The sequence below is a fragment of the Camellia sinensis genome, chromosome 1 (assembly GCF_055761805.1).
Source record: "Camellia sinensis isolate YWXY chromosome 1, ASM5576180v1, whole genome shotgun sequence".
NCBI lineage: Eukaryota > Viridiplantae > Streptophyta > Magnoliopsida > Ericales > Theaceae > Camellia > Camellia sinensis.
Window position 1 is genome coordinate 137,191,188 of NC_138961.1, and position 18,130 is coordinate 137,209,317.

The window sequence follows — 18,130 nt, forward strand, 5'->3', positions numbered from 1 at the left end:
CTTCAAGCACATTGTTAAATATTGGGGTGTGCCTAAAATTATTGTTAGTGATCGAGATTCACGTTTCGTTGGCAACTTCTGGATGGAGTTATTCAAGCTTCTTGGGTTACAACTTAACACTTCATCAAGCTACCATCTGGAGATGGATGGGCAAACTGAACACCTCAACCGTATGCTCGAGGAGTATTTGCGCTACTTTGTCAATGCTAATCAACGAAATTAGGTGCAATTTCTTGATGCAACACAGTTATGCTTTAACTCTCAAAAGAGTAGCTCTATGGGAAAAAGTGCTTTTGAGATAGTGAATGGACAGCAACACACTGTTGCCCCACACAGTGGATGGACCTTATGAAGGAAAGGCATCCAGGGCTTACCAATTTGCTAAGGAATGGAAGAGAAATCATGACATTACTCGTGCCTATCTTGAAAAAGTAACAAGTAAAATGAAAAAATGGGCTAATGAAAAAAGGAGGCCATTTGAGTTTAGAGTTGGGGATCAAGTTCTTGTCAAACTCAACCCTGAGCAACGCAAGTTCAAGAGGGAAGAGACAAAAGGCTAGTGCACAAGTATGAGGGACCGATAACCATTCTGAAGAGAATTGGCAAGTGTGCTTACAAGATAGATGCTCCATCTTGGCTGAAAGTGCACCCGGTTTTCCATGTAAGTTATTTGAAGCCTTACTATCCAAACAAAGAAGATCCAACCCGAAATGAGCTGAAACGCCAAACCATCATAGCTAAAGCAGGAAAAAAGTTTGTTGAATCTATCTTGGCCGATTGGGTGAAAATGGTTTCCAAGAAGAAACAAAGGCAATACTTGGTGAAATTGAGAGGCCTTGGAGATGAAGAAATCAGCTGGGAATGGGAGACAGACTTATCAGCTTTTCAAGACGAGATTGATGCTTATTGGGCAAAGTCGTCGAGGGCGTCGACCGTTCAAGTGGGGAAGACTGTCAAGTTGCGCCCATCCAAGGGTCAACACCTTGATGACAGACTCATTTGTGCCATTTGGAGAACCAAAAATATGCCCAAGAAGTTGTTGGTGCAAGTGCAAGCCAAAACCCAAGGCATGGTGCAAGACAACCCAAGGCATGCCATGAAGTAGCCCAGCCACAGCAAGCCACAGACTTGTCTGCCCAGCAACAACTTTAGGCCGTTGGAGGGTCAAATGTTGTCTTTTTGCCTTGTAAATTTTTATGTAAATACTTTAGTATTAAAGATGTTTTGGGTCCTCAAACACCTTTATGAATTTTTTAAAGGTGTTTTGCCTTGTAGAATTTTTTAAAAATCCATTATGACTCCTCAAACATAGTGGATGTTTCCTTTTGCCAACTAGGAAATGGCTTAACAAGCTATATTAAGGAAGTGGTACCCAAGTGTTGAACCAAATCACTTGTGCCTTTAAAGGACCCCAACCTAGCCAATGGTAAGACACCTTTTGTGGCACTTTTGGTACATTGTTCAACTATTGTAATGCCTACTTTTGATCAATGAAAAGTTCATTTCGCCTTTAAATTGTGCAAAGCTTTTCTATTGTTGCTTGTTTTAATTTTAACTTGTTTGCTATTTTGTGGCTTGTCTCCAATCTTGTGGCTCATCAACTTAATTAATATTATGTTTGCTTGTCTTTGCAAACCTTTTGAGCTTTATTGGCAGGCTAGTAAAGAGAGTTAACTAGCGCCACACACACTTGCTTATCTTTGACAAGGCTTCCGCATTGTCGGTGTGTGACACCTTGCCCTTGCCCATCTTGTTGAACACCACCACTCAAAACTGGTGAAGTCCTAACTTTGAATTGCTCAAGCCACGATGTCTTTTCTTGTTCAACTCCACCACGAGGCGAGGACCCAAAACTCAAGCTTCTCTGCATGGTTTGAGCTTTTCTACCATGCCTCTGTGACAAAACTCCCTCAAATTTCTCATACAACTTTGCGAATTCATCGTGCAGCCCTGGAAAGCTTTTCTTGAAGAATTCCCTTATTCCCATATAAGGCTCTTTGAAAATTTCCAGCAGCCTTAGATCCACTGATTTTCCTGACCTCCATCGGATCAAATTGTTGAGAGATCGCTTTCTTGTAGCATAAAATAATGTTTTCGGTGAGTTTTTGATGGAGTTGATGATGAACCACAGAGGCCTTCCATAGACATGTTTTGTTCTAAAATGGATGTGTTTAGGGTGTGTTTGTTTTGAAGGATTAGGGGGTGGGATTGGACTATTAGTCCCACCGGATTAATAGTCCATTGTTTATTTCATTTTTTTTGCTTCGAACTAATAGTCCTCCCGGACTATTAGTCCCATAAATATGGGACTATTCTATCCCATGGAGGAGGGTGCGATAGAAACCATGGGATTGGTATCCCATGGGATTATTTTGTGAAATGTCCATTTTACCGTCTATGCTATTACTTAACAAACAATTAGAAAAGGATAAAATAGTCTTTTGAACATTTATAAATTATTTTTTTAGTGTTGTTAATTTAAAATTATATATTAAATAAAAAAATTTAATTATAAATTATGGCCTTATAAATTAAATTTTTTTAGTGTTGTTAAAAAATTAAATTTACATATTAAATTAAATTATTTTTTTAGTGTTGTTAGTTTAAAATTATATATTAAATAAAAAATATAAATTATAAATTAAATTTATTTAAAAATAATAAATTATAAATTATGGCCTTATAAATTAAATTTTTTTAGTGTTGTTGAAAATTTAATTTATATATTAAATAAAATTATTTTTTATTGTCGTTAATTTAAAATTATATATTAAATAAAAAATATAAATTATAAATTTAATTTAATTGAAAATAATAAATTAAAAAATTAAAATATTGTGCAAAAAATAAAATAAAACAAATTTTTATTTAATCTAGTTAAAAATAATTAAAATATTAAAGCTATGTTTAATATTGCTATTACTTAGAAAATAATTGAAAATGATAAAATAGTCATTTGAGTATTTATCCTACTCCATAATATCCCAAACAAACATTGGATAACTAAAAATAGTCCAATCCAGACATCTAATCTCATGACTAAACAAACATAGGATACAAATTTAGTCTAACCAAATAATCTCGGGACAATGTATCCTAGGACTAATAGTCCGATGAATTACAATCCCCCTTTATCTAGTCTGTCCAAACAAACGCACCCTTAGAGTTTAGATTGAAGGGTCGATAGGAGATAAGTTTGTTTTTTTGGTATATACATTTAGCTCTGTTTTGGGTTATATATATATAGTGGTGAAACATGTTGAATAATCAAACTATTTATGAGCAATTTTCAACATAGTTGTCAAACAATCTCCCAAACAATGTTATGCTGAGTCATCAATGACCAACACTATGTTGATTGAATTTGTTTATACTCAATTGTGTAAGTCAATTTAATCATGTGGCTTGCCTTTAATCCGACTGTTTCATCACTTTCCTTCTTGGAATTTTTTGTATTTATTGGAGAATTTGGGTCAATTACGGATGCTTATATAATTGTTTTTAGAAAACTTAGGTCCCACGCCTCGGTTGTTGGAAGGCTTAAATTTTTTTTTTTTAAAAAAAAAAAATTTATGGAAGGAGAGAGAGATTTATAGAATAAGAAAAAGAATAGAAAAGGCAACTGGTTTTGATTAATCAGTTTTGTTGGGGACTTCGATTGATTTGGTTTTGATTAGTTAGTTAGAACATCTCCAATAAAAATATATTTGTATGTTAATGTGTTACGTAATAAAAAGTGATTAGTTAGTTAGAACATCTTCAATAAAAATATTTTTTTATGTTAATGTGTTACATAATTAAAAGTAATAAAAGTGAAATCTAACTTTATATATTAAAGTCAGTGTATGAATGTTGTAATGAATATCTTAAGGCCATGTTTGATTCACAACACTAATAGTGAGGTATTAATAATCTTATTAAATTAGTGTGGTATTCACTATCCAATTGGATTAATAGGATAAATTATCCATTGGATTAATAATCCCACCCCTACCCCATTACTAATAATCCTATAAATTTGTTGGATTAATTATCCATTGGATTAATAATCTTAAACCAAAATGTTAAAACAAACCTAGGATAATTGGACCCACGGATTAACAATCTCAATCCCATGCTCTAATCCATCCAATCAAACATGCTCTAAAAGATGTATGCATACATTATATATAGATAAATTTTTTTTAAAAAAAATTATTTTTTATAGTCCCCATTTTTTTTGTTTTTTTTCCACTCTTCTCCTGTTCTCTCTCTCCCTTGTTAAACACATTTTCCCATAACTAATGCCTCTCAACATTTCCATTGGAGCTCTTTTTGAAAGAAAATTGTGTTTCAAAATAATCTGACACTAAAGTGGGATTAAGCATCTCCATTGCAGAAAGATTTGATTTTGGGGGTCTATTTTTTTGATTTTTAGTTTTGTCAGGAACAAGGGTAGGGGTGTTAAATGGATGCTTTAAAAGTAAAATTGCCGATCATTCCAATATACCCAAAAAAAAAAAAAAAAAAAAAGAGTTGCCTTCGACAACAAAATTGGTTTTTTTCAACACATTGCACATTTATTCAACACATTGCACATCCGACCAGAAATCGGTCAATTAATACATTGGAATACAAAACAACTCCCAACAAGGATAATAAAATCCTACATATGGGAAAAAGCCCAATAATCCTCCACACAACCAGATTAAAAAAAGAAAAGAAAAAGACAAAAGAAAAAAGAAGCAGAATACCACTCCTGAATGAAATGCACACAACCATATCAAAAGATACAGACAAGATATAGAATACATCTCCTGAATCCTAACCCAAGAATACAACATTCAACCAAAATATATACTATATATGTATATATACATATACCCACCCACCCTACAAAACTCTAAACTCATGAAACTTCTTAATCAAGCTGTGGAACAAGAATTACCCTAAAATTTGCTATCTATACATATTGGGTCTACGAGGGGCATCATGGAAGGAAGGATTTGCTGGAGAACTGCCAGCTCCACTGCTACTTGAAAAGAGCCATGGCCCTTCATTAGAGGGCATTTGTGGCACCAGGTTTGGATAGAATGGGTAGTTACGGGTGGCGTATGTATTAGAAACAGCAAGACTTGTATCAATGTTTGGAGTGTTAATATATCCATTGGAATGAGTTAGACCTGTAACCAAGCTAGGCGGCACAAAGAATGGCTGGCGAGAAGAAAATCTTGACTGTGTTTCCAGTGGTGCCCAACTTGGAATTCTCGACCTGTTTTCCATGGAGAGACTGGTTGGGATGGAAAGATGTCTATCGTCATTAGAAACGCTTGGCCTGGACTCTGTCGAAGGACTGGTGACAAAATGATCAACAGCGGTCAATGCACTTCCTGCATCAGGATAGTAATTTGTCAAACTCAATCGAGGGCTTGAAGCTGCGATGTTGGCTCTAGTAGTTGCTTCTATGTTAAAATCAGATGGCACTCTGAAAAGCCCAGCATATCCAATAGGAACCTCGGGTCTGTCCCCAACAGAAGGTTGAATAGCTTTCCCAAAAGACCCACTGTCTTTTGGTGGCAAGGCATTGAGTTTGTTCTTCAATGATAACTTAGCTTGATGAAGACTTCCCAGAACAGATTCTAATTTATTGGGTGTTTCGCGTGGCATCAACGCATAAGGTTCATTTTTGCTCCCCGAAGTGTCTCCTATAGAGAAATTATTGGATGTATGAGAAGGGATGTTGCGTGCTGACTGATCCCCAGTAGGACTCTCCAAGTGTTGATAGCTATGTGAAGGTGGAACACTGTAGTTTCCTGATTGTCGTTGCTCTTGCTTTGCTATAGCCACGGGGAATACGAAATCTGAAGCTGGGGATTCATGAGCAAGCATGCTGCTGGATTTTTTATACTGAACATCATCAAATTGAATTTTGGATGATTCTTTACCATTACGAACTTCTTCCACCCCGGCCTTTGGTTCTTGGTCTTCAGAGGCAATAGTCCCAACAGGGTATGGAGGAGTGTGTGCATTAGTCTCATCTCTTTCTTCAGTGATATCAGAGTGGTTCCCGGGTTCACAAAAATCCTAATGGTTCATGATCAAAATACCAGATATGTTACAATGTAGCATAATGAATTCTCACAAAAAACAAAGGGAAAGTGAACAATTTCAAACACAAATTAAAACTATGAAAAAACTGGATCATAGTTAATGGCATAAATCTACGACGCACAGACACCTCCCCAGAGGTCAGATACTGTTGTTGGACACGGACATCAAGAAGGCAACATGGATGATCATTTCAAGCCACCACTCAACCAGTATGATCCATGTACATGGAAAATTACAATATTACTACAATGTGAATAAGTTTTTCCTGACAAGTAAATGTAACATTTACACATATGCATACAGAATGAAGACACAACAAACGCGGAAAACATCCAAAATTGTTCTGAATGAAGACAGATCAAAGGATTTATATCTGGTTGAATAAACGAGGAACTAGTGATGCCTAAATCAATCAACACTTCTCATGTCATGGTAAGGTTTTGGACAAAAGAATGAAGTGTTTATGTAGAGTGATGCTCAAACCTTAGACAAGGAAAAATTCTATGGTCTGGCAGGGCTTGGTTCCAAGATGCGAACAGTGCTCTTATTAAACCATGCCAGATCAAAAGCATATGAATGGTTTGTGAGAGAAAGGAGTTAACAAGGCATACCGGTGTACTGTTATTGTTCTCTCTGAACTTCTCTTCCCATTCTCTTTGCGCTTTTTCCTCCTCTTCATACTGCCCTATGAGTTGTGCTTGATGTTCTAGAGCTCTTTCCATGTCTTTGTCACTTCCATGTTCACCCATATAATTGCTAGCACTAGCCACCGATTTCTGATTTTCTAAATCCCCTGCAACTGAGCCTTCAAGATTGACTTTTGCATCCTGCTTTTCAGAACTCTTTCTCAAGATCTCAGGCTTAATGTCAAAGCAAGTAGCAATTTCACTCTCTTGAGGAGATAGCATGCTATTGTCAATTTGTGACTCCTCAACTGCTGATCTGAAAAGCCAAACACTAAATTGTAATACTTATCTGTGTGGAGAAATAGGTATCCATGATAAACTCCATTCATGCAATGAGTTGAGAAGCACCTAGGAGATTTATAAAAGAAAAGGTCAAATAGTTTGACCCAATCATATCAAGAAAAACAAGTGAAATAAATCCATTCAGAGAACAAGGGAACCCCTCCCCCCCACCCCTTTCCCTTTTGGCTGACAGCCTGGCACTATGTTTTCCAAAACAAATTTCACAAATTCAGAATGTCAAGTAAAAGGAAAGACCAACAGAAACTATCTTAGATTCTTAAAAGAAAAAGAAAAAGAAAAAGAGAAATAAAAAGAAAAAGAAAAAACCGACCTTGCCTCTCTCCTCCGTATGTGGCGACAACATTTACCATCGCGGCGTCTCGGTGAAGCAGATGTGGTGGATGCAAAAGTGCTTCGGCTTCTAGTGGAAGAATCTGTATACTTCTTTTCACGTGACCATGAAGAATCTTTGCCACTTTTCCAAGACAAGCTTCTACGAGGTAAAGGAGAAGACTCAGGCTCCGAACCAGAGAATTCATCAGTGTGATTCCTCCTCATCTTTGAACCAACCAAGCTTCCCTCCTCCTCTTCCTCCTCCTCCTCCTCTGCAGAATTATTACTCACTTTAGACTCGCAATGGATCACTTTATGGTCAGAGCTCGAGTCAAATTTGTCGGAGAACCCACTCATCCCATGGTTCTCCAAAATAACATGAGCATATGCTATTGTCTTTTCAGCCTTCTTTCTCTGGAGAGACAGTCGTTAGCTGTTCCTCCAGTTCCAATACCTATAATGTATGCATAACCAACTATGTAAACTTATAAAAGAAGGATTGAGGCATGTGCCAGCATACAAACACACCCACAAATGCAGAGAGAGAGAGAGAGAGAGAGAGAGAGAGAGAGAATGTTATTCCACAGGGGTCAAAACATAAAATCTCCTAATGCAGTTGAAACATTTAACCAAACTAACCCTTTTGGCCAGTTCATCAGCTCTCTGTCTTGCAGTGCTAGAGACAGATCTTTCAGCGAGCAAGCGAGCCCGAAGGAAATCAATTGTCATTGTATTTGAATTTTCCATCCTATCATCGTGCCTGGTTAATAAAATCCCAGTAAGTCAGGACTCAAAGAAAAGAAGAGCAAGAATAAAGCAAACCCCAAATCTTAATGCTGAAAATTGAAGAAAGCTGACCATCCTAATATTAAGGAACAGTTCAGCTTCAACGTTAAGTAGACCCAAATCGATTACTGTCAATTTGGTTTGTAAAAGTAGAGACAAATTGGAAGACACTGCTCAAGAAACAAATCCAGTTCTAACTATTAAACATTTTGTTTTCCTCTCATTTTATTTATGAATACCAAACAGAGCCTAATTGTACTAAGTACTAGAGGACATAATTGAAGCATTCCTGAGATATTCCGATTCTTCCATTATCCCAAAAAATAAAAATATTTACGGTGAAAACAAAAGAAAGACCGATTCACCAACTTCAAAGTAAGGACTACAAACAATCTAGTCATTCAAGAATTGCGGGAAAATGTAAGAAACTGAAATCCCAGAAAGCCAAATCTTCAAACAAAGAAGCTCAGTATGACTGTGCAAGAACAATCTAATACTTCAAGAATTGTGGGAAAATGAAAGAAGCCGAAATCCCAGAAAGCCAAATATATTCCAACAATGGAGCCCAATATGACTGCGCCAGGAACAATCTAGTAATTCAAGAATTGTGTGAAAATGAAAGAAGAATAACAGTGAAATTCATGATAGACCCAGCTCACCCGATTCCTAAAACTCTCATTTTCCACAGAAACACAGAAAAATCCCAAACAATCTATGTACTTACGAAGAATCAATCAAGAAAACAGTAATTTAAATGTTAAACACAAAAACCCGAACTACAGTTCAAAGCACAAAAAAGCAAAGAAGATGAGAACAAGACAAGATCATCACCTCGGATCTTGATCAGGGTCTTGCTGGTTCGGAGAATTCTGCATTATCATAAGCAAAACCCTAACTCGAATTCCCACCAAAAAAAAACTTCAAACTGCAAAGATTCAAGATTCTGTTTAGAGTAATACCCAATAAAGTAGTGAAGAAATTGAGGTGATTTAAATGGTCAAACCAACAAATTGAAACAAAGATTTAGACAGAGAAAATCAGAGAAATTACCAGATGAGAAAGACGACTTCAAAGAAGAGAAGGAGAGCAATTGAAAACCCTTAAGAGGCGTTTTAGGTGTAGTGGGTAGAGAGAGAGAGAGAGAGAGAGAGAGAGAGGGGGAGACGAGGAGTGAGCTTCGTGGTGAAACGTTGGGGCTGGGCATAGGGTTATCCGACCCGTACAAACCGCCCTACCCGATCCTACCCATACGTGTATGGGCGGTTTCGCAAAGTGAATAGGATAGGGTGCGGTTTGGAATATATAAGATTCGCGGGTTGCGGGTTTGGACCGCACCCGTCCCAACCCACCCGCACTTAGCCAAATATAATTTTTTTTTTTTTTTTAAGAAATAACATGGACCGTTCATCATCATCTAGATCGATCTATCTATCTATTTTTTTGTTTTGCCCTAATCCCGCAGGCTGCTCAGCTCAGTTCTCTCACTCATTCTTCTTCCATTTCTCTCTCTCTCTCTCTCCAATCGACCAAAACCAGCGCCGATTGACCACAACCAGCGCCGATCTGTCTCAGTCTCTAGCTCCAGTAATTCTCAGGTAAGCCTCTCTCTGTTTCATCTTCTCTCTCATTCTTGTTATTCAATTTCTCTCATTCTTCCATCCCTCTCTTTCTCTCTCTCCTCGATCGACCAGAACTAGCGCCGATCGACCAGAACCAATGCCGATTTGTCTCTGTCCCTGTCTCCGACAACTCTTAGTTAAGTATTTCTCTGTCTCCATCTCTCTCTATGTTAGATATTTTTGTTTTTTCCAAACAAACCAAACCCTAATCCTAGTCTGTTTTGTGCGCAGCTCTCATCTCATCTTCTCGCTCATTCTTGATCTTCTATCTCTCTCCCCGATCGACCAAAACTAGCGCCGACTGACCATACCAGTATCGATCTATCTCTGTCTCTCCGGCAACTCTAAGGTAAGCCTCTCTCAGTCTCTGTCTCTATTTCGGTCTCTTTCTATGTATGAATCAATGTTGTTTGTTGTTCGAATGCTGAGAAGTTAGAGCTGTGTTGATATAAGAAAATATGATAATACTAATTTTGTTAATACTAATTTTATATAGATCATGAAACCAGAACCAGTACAAAGTTTATATAAGAAAATTAAATTCAATGAGTTTATATAAGAATTTGATTATTATAGAATAGAACCATAACCAGAACAATGCATAGTGATTTCTTTGAATTTGATTATTTGAATTTGATTATAAGAATTTGATTTCTTTGAACCTGACCAAGAACCAGAAGAATTTGATTTCTTTGAACCAGAACAATAAGAATTTGATTATTTGAAACCAAAACCAAAACCATTACTTTGAATTTGATTATTGCATAGAACAATGCACAGTGATTTTTTGAGTTTATATAAGGATATGTAATCTGTCATGTTTGATTATTGACCAAAAATAAGGATATTTGACCAAAAATAAATATTTACAAAATGGGGGAAAAATTTTCAAAAGTTAATTTTTAAAGAAAAAAATCTAAACCGCAAACCGCCCGCAACCGCCCGCACATCCGCAAACCTTATCCGCACAAACCGCAAACAGCATTGCGGGCGGTTGCGGGTTGACTTTTCCTCAAACCGCATAGATGCGGGCGGGTCCAAACCGAACCGCAAACCGTTCCAAACCAAACCGCGGACACCCCTAGATGAAGGACAACACGATCAGAAAATAAATTCTTCACAAAATGAAGGTCAGTTCGCAAATCTCAAATTGCTCTTTCAATTCCAAAAAATTAATTTTTGGTCTCTCAATCTTCAAAACTCATCAATTTTGTTTCGTTTTTAGCTCATTTTGTTTGGTTTGAGTGTATTCATGTTCTTGTTCTTGTGGTTTTAATGATTCACCTTATGGAGTTTAGGAATTCGAGGGTTCTAAATGTTTCAATGTTGATTCAGAGTTGTAGACTAGACAGAATTGGGAATTTGATTCCTCATCAGTTCAATAGGCTTAAAAGATTAATCAACTTTATAAATTTTGAAGTTAGATTCCATTCGAATTCCAGATTTCAGAAGTTCGATCATATTTGCATTCCAGATCTTGGAAGTTTGATGATATTTTGTTAATAGTGTTTCAACACTTTGTATTTGGCTGCACATCAACTATATCAGCTGATGTCAAAAAATTAGGAATCTGATATATTGTTGTATGTTCTCTTCCAATTAGTGATGCTTAAAGCCTATGCTTTCGTTTTCGCCACAGAACGGGATGGAAGGTTTTCTATGGATTTTTGAATAGCCAAAGCTCTTAGTAAGAAATACCCTGCAAACTTATCAGTGTCTTCAACATGTCACAATTTGGGTGCTACTTGAAGTAAACCAATGATTTTTTGGTTTAAAAAAGTTGCACAATCCATGAGTCGTAGAGTCATTCCCTATCGGATCAGACATTAACAAAATGTCTTTTTAATAAATATTTTGTTGTATGCCGTCATGTCTTTGAAGCTGCTTGTTTGAAACGAGTATTAAGGATTTTAAGTTCAAAAATTGGATGAGATGAGGAATGTAGAAAAGAAAAATATGAACTCACATTTGCATATGTATTATATATATAGCAGGCACCATTTCAATATCCCATTTGGACGCCGAATGATCAACTTTGAGCCAAACTTCAAACTACTAAATGGTCTAGAAGGAGCTTTTGCAGGACTGCTGATCTTCTTTGTTTTCCAATTTTTTTTATCATTTGATTCTCAAATCTAGTCACAATAACTTTCCCACTCGAGGAATCTGAAAATTTCCAACTAAGTAAATGAATATGGCCATCTCTTCCACGCCCACTTCATTTTCCAAATCCCTAAAGCCCTCCCTTCCAAAAGCTAGAGTCTTCAACCTCCTTAAAACTCCTCCCAATTCCCACCTCCGCTACACCCTCAATCTCAAACCTCCACCTCCCCGGCTCCTCTTCCGCATTGGCAACCCCAAATCCAAATCCCAATTCAAGTCCCACCACAGTCCGATTCGTTCCCTCTTTACTGGCATTGTGGAAGAAATAGGCAAGGTCAAGCAGCTGGGTTCCGACGATGACGGCGGATTCACCATGACAATCCATGCGAAGACTGTCCTTGAAGACGTCAACATTGGTGATAGCATCTCCATCAATGGTACCTGTCTTACAGTCACCCATTTCGACACTCAATTATTTGAATTCACTGTCGGATTATCGCCTGAAACACTCAGAAAAACGTCGCTGATTGAGCTCCAAATGGGCTCATTGGTCAATTTGGAGAGAGCATTGAAACCATCAACCCGAATGGGAGGGCATTTCGTTCAAGGCCATGTTGATGGGACAGGTGAAATTGTGTCCACCGAGCCTGAAGGCGATTCGTTGTGGGTGAAGGTGAAGACAACACCGGAGTTGTTGAAGTATATTGTGCCAAAAGGGTTCATAGCTGTGGATGGGACTAGTCTGACTATTGTGAAGGTGTTTGATGAAGAGGAGTGTTTTAATTTCATGCTAGTGGCTTACACTCAGCAGAATGTGGTGATTCCATTGAAGAAAGTTGGGCAGAAGGTGAACTTGGAGGTAGACATTCTTGGCAAGTATGTGGAGCGGCTTCTCAATAGTGGGGTTGTCAATGCCATCAAATGAAAAGGTATCACAAGATTTATTTATGCTTTTTCAACTTAATGTAGCATTTCGGTTCAATGTTATGGATGATCAATGTACTTCACAAGGTGATGTGAACACGAATTGAAATTTTGAAGTGTTGATTACTATTAGATATTTCAATATGAATTTGAGTTTGGTGATGTTGATATTTATGGCATTTGTGTGATGTTTGTGGACTTGCACTAGTTAGACTTAGCTTTAGAAGAGGAAAACATTAGATAGAAAGAAACAAAAAAATGAAAAAAAAGAAAGAAAAAAAGAAAAGAAAAGGAAATGGGTAAGGATTTACAACCTCACCCTTGGTTTCCTAGTATTTGTCAGTCTCTAGAGCTGGATATGGTTTTCTAACAACCTTCTTTCTTTTTAAGTAGTAACAGTCCAATTATAATTTCTGTTCCCAAAATCCCATCAGAGACTTTTACTTGACTGCCTCCTGAAAGGCCTTTCTGGAGACTTGCAGTTTGTTAAGGATTAATTACATGATATAGAGAAGTTAGATTTCACCTTGTTGTGTGTGTTTTTTTTAATGTTTTTCAATTATATTTATTTTTTTGTTTTGTTTTGTTTTGTGTTTTGTGTTTTTTTTTTTCTCTAGTGGGTTTTGCTCTTTCTCTTGTGCAGGATGTAGTTAGACAGGTTTGTCTATCCTTTCTTGCCCCTTAATTCTTTTGATTAAAATTTAAATTTAAAGGTAAAACCATCACGACCATTAAAAAAAAATGATTAACCTTCCAAACAATTTTCCGTGTGTGACATCAGCCGTTATGCTAGGACTTCATTGTATAAGTTCATGTAGATAGACTTTACACTAAATATTTCATTTTTTTTTTCTTCAAAAAAATCACCTTTAATGGAGCATACTCAAGATTCAGTAGTTAGCTAATTAATCTAATCTAAATTATGACTTTTTAATTTGAGTTTCAACTGTTAGGTGATGTGCACTATCAAATGTATACTTCATAGAAGATTCCTTGACAAATTTTCAATTTAAGTATGTGATGGGATTAGATTAGCAAACAACCTCCAAGTCTTCTACCAAAGTTGATAACAAAAAGAAGGATAAACAAGGTCTGCTACTATGCTAGATTCACAATATCATAGCATTTGAAAGAGAGAGCTTGAGGTTCCAAAAACTTATCATTGACTTATTGATAACTGTAGTTGCAATTTATTATGGGTGATGACAGTGATTTGTTATTGACAATGACTTTTGGTTTAGAGAAAATAAGGATTAGGGCGAGTTGCTTCTACTGTAATATGTAACAGGTTTTAGTTTATAGGATATGCTGTGATTAATATTGGCATGTGTAAGAATTTTATTAATTTTTTTTTTTAAAACTTTATTTAATTTGAATGCTCATTGAACGGTAGTAGGGCCTTTCATTTATAAATATCTCAATGGGACATTAAGTGGTTGTCACCCTCACAAAAACATCATGGAAACAAACAGTGATGCCTACTATATAAGAATCCATATTTATTAGTTCAACTATTGTTTGTGCCATTGATTTAAAGGCTATTATGTTAAATGAGGAGACATAAAGTGATATAATGGAAGTAGTAAAAAAAACATTGATGTACCCGGCACTTCTGATAATCACAAAGAATTTTCGTATGGTTTAATAAAAAAATTATCATGGTTAATTGCCTGGATAACAATAATTAAGCCTGGACACTTTAGTTGCGATGGCATCTTTTGGTTTCCACTTATCGCATTATCTTAATTCTGAGTCAAATCAGTACATAAATCAATGATTATTGTTAATCATGATTATTATCCACCCTTTTACCTTCTCCAACTGAAAAATGGTTATGAACTTGTGATTATGAAGCCACACCCTAAAGCTATGGTTCAAATGTTAATGGTTCCCTCATCTATTGATCCATCAATAGTTTGGTCTACTATTCTATTTTTTATTTTTGTAACAAATTCCTCTCGTTTAATCATTACCAAAAGTTGGCCCAAATTTATACACAAAAATCAATATCAGATTTTTTTGGTGTATAATAAATCTTGACCACATACCAAGTAAAGAAGAGATCCGGGGGGGGGGGAAATTTGACATTAATAAACCAGGAGAGCAATATTTACGCAGGATTCTATTTGTACAAATTCACAGATTACAGTGTTAGAAGTGTTGTATTCCTTTTACGTGGGGTTCAATTTTATTTACTTCTCTATGGAAAAAAAATCCATGATAAAATAATGAATGAATAAACAATACAGTCAAATATATATTATACATTTGCACCATTATCGTACATAGTATAGTATTGTGTTCTTGGGTCCTTTTGTTTCTTCAAATCAAAGCTTTCATTTGGAAGCAATAGACTTGGTAGTATCCCCTTGGCCTTGTGTCAAGGTGCGTTTATCCAAGAGTCAACACCTTGATGTCACACTTATTTGTGCCATTTGGAGAGTTAAAAACATGTCTAAGAAGTTGTGGTGCAGGTGCAGGTGCAGGTGCAAGTGCAAGTCAAGGCCCAAGGCATAGTGCAAGACAACCCAAGGCATGCCATGAAGCAGCCCAGCCATAACAGGCCACAGACTTGCCTGCCCAACAGCAACTTTAGGCCAACTTTTGGAGGGTCAAATGTTGTCTTTTTGTTTTGTAATTTTTTATGTAAATACCTTAGTATTAAAGGTGTTTTGGGTCCAGTATTGTACTTTTTCTCTTTTTGTAAATTTTTTTAAAAATCCATTATGACTCCTCAAATATAGTGGATGTTTCCTCTTGCCAACTAGGAAATGGCTTGACAAGCTATATTAGGGAGGGAGTATCCCAGTGTTGAACCAAACCACTTGTGCGTTTAAAGTACCCCAACCTAGCCAATGGTAAGACACCTTTTGTAGCACTTTTGGTGCATTGTTCAACTATTGTAATGCCTACTTTTGATCAATGAAAAGTTCATTTCGCCTTTAAATTGTGCAAATCTTTTCCATTGTTACTTGCTTTAATTTTAGCTTGTTGCTTGTTATTTTGTGGCTTGTCTCCAATCTTGTGGCTCATCAACTTAACTAATATTGTGTTTGCTTGTCTTTGCAAACCTTTTAAGCTTTATTAGCAGGCTAGTGAACAGAGTTAACTGCCACACACACTTGCATATCTTTGACAAGGTTTCCGCATTGCCGGTGTGCGACAGTTGGTATTAGAGCCCAGTCTATTTGGCTTTTTCTATTATTGGCTTTCTAAATGGATACTTTGGCAACCGTCAACCCATGCAAAGGGAGAGAATTGAGCTCTTAGAGCAGCGTATGGACAATATGAATGCCTTGGCAGCTTCATAAGCCAACCTTGAGCAACAAGTTCATGATCTTGAACAAACTTATGGCCTCACTCAAGGGCAAGATTGGGAGGATGTTGTCACTGAACTCAAGCTAGAGATTGAAGACCTTAGTGGCTGGGTTGGTGTTCTTATTCGTGCCTTTGGCAACGCACCTGGTAGTGGCATGGAATTCCCTAGGGTGCGTGTGCCCGAGTCCGTGCCTACGGTGGAGCCCAAGATGCCAAGGAGTTAGACAACTTTCTCTTCAACATGGGGCAATATTTCAAAGTTGTGAAAGCTGAAGCTGAGGAGACAGGATTTCTATAGCCACAATATATTTGTCCAGTGATGCCAAGTTGTGGTGGCGGACTAAACATGATGAGATGCAACGCGACTTATGCACAATTGAGACTTGGGAGCAACTTAAGCATGAACTTAAGCTCTAATTCTTCCTTGAAAATGTTGAGTATAATGACCGGCGTGCTTTGCGGGATCTCAAGCACACCGGCACTATAAGAGATTATGTGAAACAATTCTCTAGGCTTATGCTAGACATCAAAGACATGTTAGAGAAAGACAAGCTTTTCTTATTTCTTAAGGGATTGAAGCCATGGGCTAGAGTTGAACTTCAAAGGCAAAGAGTGCAAGATTTAGCCCATGCACAAGCAGCAGCTGAGTGCCTTACGGACTACGCCGAACCTAAACAATGGGATAGTGGTTCCCCGCACAAAAGTAGGGGAGGTGGAAAGTCTTAAGGCTATGGCAAACCTAAGAGTGGGGGAGCCAACACTTCTACATCTAAAACCCATTCGGGTAACAGAAGAGCTATGGTGACAAGGCAAAAGCCCCTCAACAGTTCTCTACAAGCAAAGCAAAGGGCCCTATCTCTTGTTTCTTATGCAATGGGCCACATCGGTTATCTGAATGTCCACAAAAGCATGTCTTGAATGCTTTAGCAGCGATGACTAACCATGTCTCTCAACCAAGTGACGATGATAGCGAGGAAGAAGATGTGCAGTCTAGGCGAAGTGGTAAGGGTTTTAAGGGTCTAGAGTGGGAGCCTTTCATATGATGAATGCCATAGAGAAGAAGGCTTTTATAAGGAGGCCTAAGAAGAATGCCAAGAGTGGCAAAGTGGGAAATAACTTGTGGAGTCTAAAGATGTAGGCAAAGGGAAGAAACCCATGTATAGTGGGGAATCATCAGGCAAGTTGAATACGAGCAAGTCATCCAACAAAGGTTTGATATTTGTGGATATAAAACTCAATAGGAAGTCCATTCGTGCTTTGATTGACACAGGGGCCACCCACAACTTTGTTACAGGGACCGAAGTTGAAAGATTTGGGCTATTTTTAGAGAAGGATGACAGCCGTATCAAGGCGGTTAACTCGGTGGTGCAACCCATCTATGGGGTTGCAAAATCTGTTCATTTGAAGGTCAGCACTTAGGAAGGAAAAGTAGATTTCACCGCAGTACCCATAGATGACTTCCAAGCCATCCTTGGGTTGGATTTCTTGAGAAGCACAAAGTCGGCAGTCATGCCTTATTCTAATAGTATGTGTGTTATGGGGGATAAGCCATGTCTTATTCCTACTACGGCCACCAACAATAGTAATCGGTTTGTCTCAGCTATACAACTCAAGAGGGATATTAGGCATGGTGAACAAACTTGGGTTGCCGCATTGAAGTTGAATGAAGCTCTTGAATCTATTTCTGTCCCAGCTGCAGTCAAGAAGGTCTTAAGGCAATTTGTAGATGTTATGCCTGAACAGTTGTCTAAGGATTTGCTTCAACGCCGAGGTATGGATCATGCTATTGAGTTGGTGCCAGGGGCAAAGCCACTAGCTCGTGCACCATATAGAATGCCTATTCCTGAGTTGAATGAATTAAGGAAGCAACTTACAGAGTTATTGGAAGCAGGCTTCATTAGGCCATCCAAGGCCCTATTTGGTGCACCTGTCTTATTCCAAAAGAAGCATGATGGTAGTCTTCACTTATGTGTGGATTATCGGGCACTC

The 18,130-nt window shown here is 37.5% G+C and overlaps 2 protein-coding genes across 34 annotated transcripts; one reads left to right on the forward strand and one right to left on the reverse strand.

The window, feature by feature from the left end:
* Positions 1–4,533: 4,533 nt before the first annotated feature.
* Positions 4,534–9,372, reverse strand: LOC145789309 (uncharacterized). Of its 4 annotated transcripts, none has more exons than XM_082884998.1 (6): positions 9,228–9,372; positions 9,009–9,046; positions 8,031–8,151; positions 7,390–7,845; positions 6,702–7,032; positions 4,534–6,063 (listed from the first exon to the last, which is right to left on the reverse strand). In XM_082884998.1, the coding sequence occupies exons 4-6, from the start codon at positions 7,746–7,748 to the stop codon at positions 4,939–4,941; spliced, it is 1,815 nt and encodes a 604-aa protein (XP_082741124.1). In that variant the 5' UTR covers positions 7,749–7,845; positions 8,031–8,151; positions 9,009–9,046; positions 9,228–9,372; the 3' UTR covers positions 4,534–4,938. The 4 variants fall into 4 exon arrangements, with proteins under 4 accessions (XP_082741124.1, XP_082741121.1, XP_082741127.1 ...); XM_082884995.1 differs by having other exon boundaries at positions 9,009–9,102; XM_082885001.1 differs by having other exon boundaries at positions 8,031–8,767; positions 9,009–9,102.
* Positions 9,373–9,589: 217 nt separating this feature from the next.
* On the forward strand, positions 9,590–15,770 carry LOC114289116 (riboflavin synthase-like). Of its 30 annotated transcripts, none has more exons than XM_082885089.1 (6): positions 9,632–9,772; positions 9,869–9,932; positions 10,028–10,145; positions 11,400–11,483; positions 11,788–12,828; positions 15,298–15,770. In XM_082885089.1, the coding sequence occupies exon 5, from the start codon at positions 11,985–11,987 to the stop codon at positions 12,822–12,824; it is 840 nt and encodes a 279-aa protein (XP_082741215.1). In that variant the 5' UTR covers positions 9,632–9,772; positions 9,869–9,932; positions 10,028–10,145; positions 11,400–11,483; positions 11,788–11,984; the 3' UTR covers positions 12,825–12,828; positions 15,298–15,770. The 30 variants fall into 30 exon arrangements, with proteins under 30 accessions (XP_082741233.1, XP_082741216.1, XP_082741183.1 ...); XM_082885104.1 differs by having other exon boundaries at positions 15,310–15,770; XM_082885059.1 differs by lacking the exon at positions 11,400–11,483.
* The last annotated feature ends 2,360 nt before the right edge of the window (positions 15,771–18,130 follow it).

Bases quoted from the DNA above. Each gene is read 5' to 3' on its own strand.
- LOC145789309 (XM_082885004.1), bottom strand. From the start codon at position 7,748: ATGAGTGGGTTCTCCGACAAATTTGACTCGAGCTCTGACCATAAAGTG. The intron at 7,033-7,389 runs GTCGGTTTTTTC...TTGGCTTTTCAG, and splicing joins ATACGGAGGAGAGAGGCAAG to ATCAGCAGTTGAGGAGTCAC. The intron at 6,064-6,701 runs GTATGCCTTGTT...ATGAACCATTAG, and splicing joins AGAACAATAACAGTACACCG to GATTTTTGTGAACCCGGGAA.
- LOC114289116 (XM_082885107.1), top strand. From the start codon at position 11,985: ATGAATATGGCCATCTCTTCCACGCCCACTTCATTTTCCAAATCCCTA.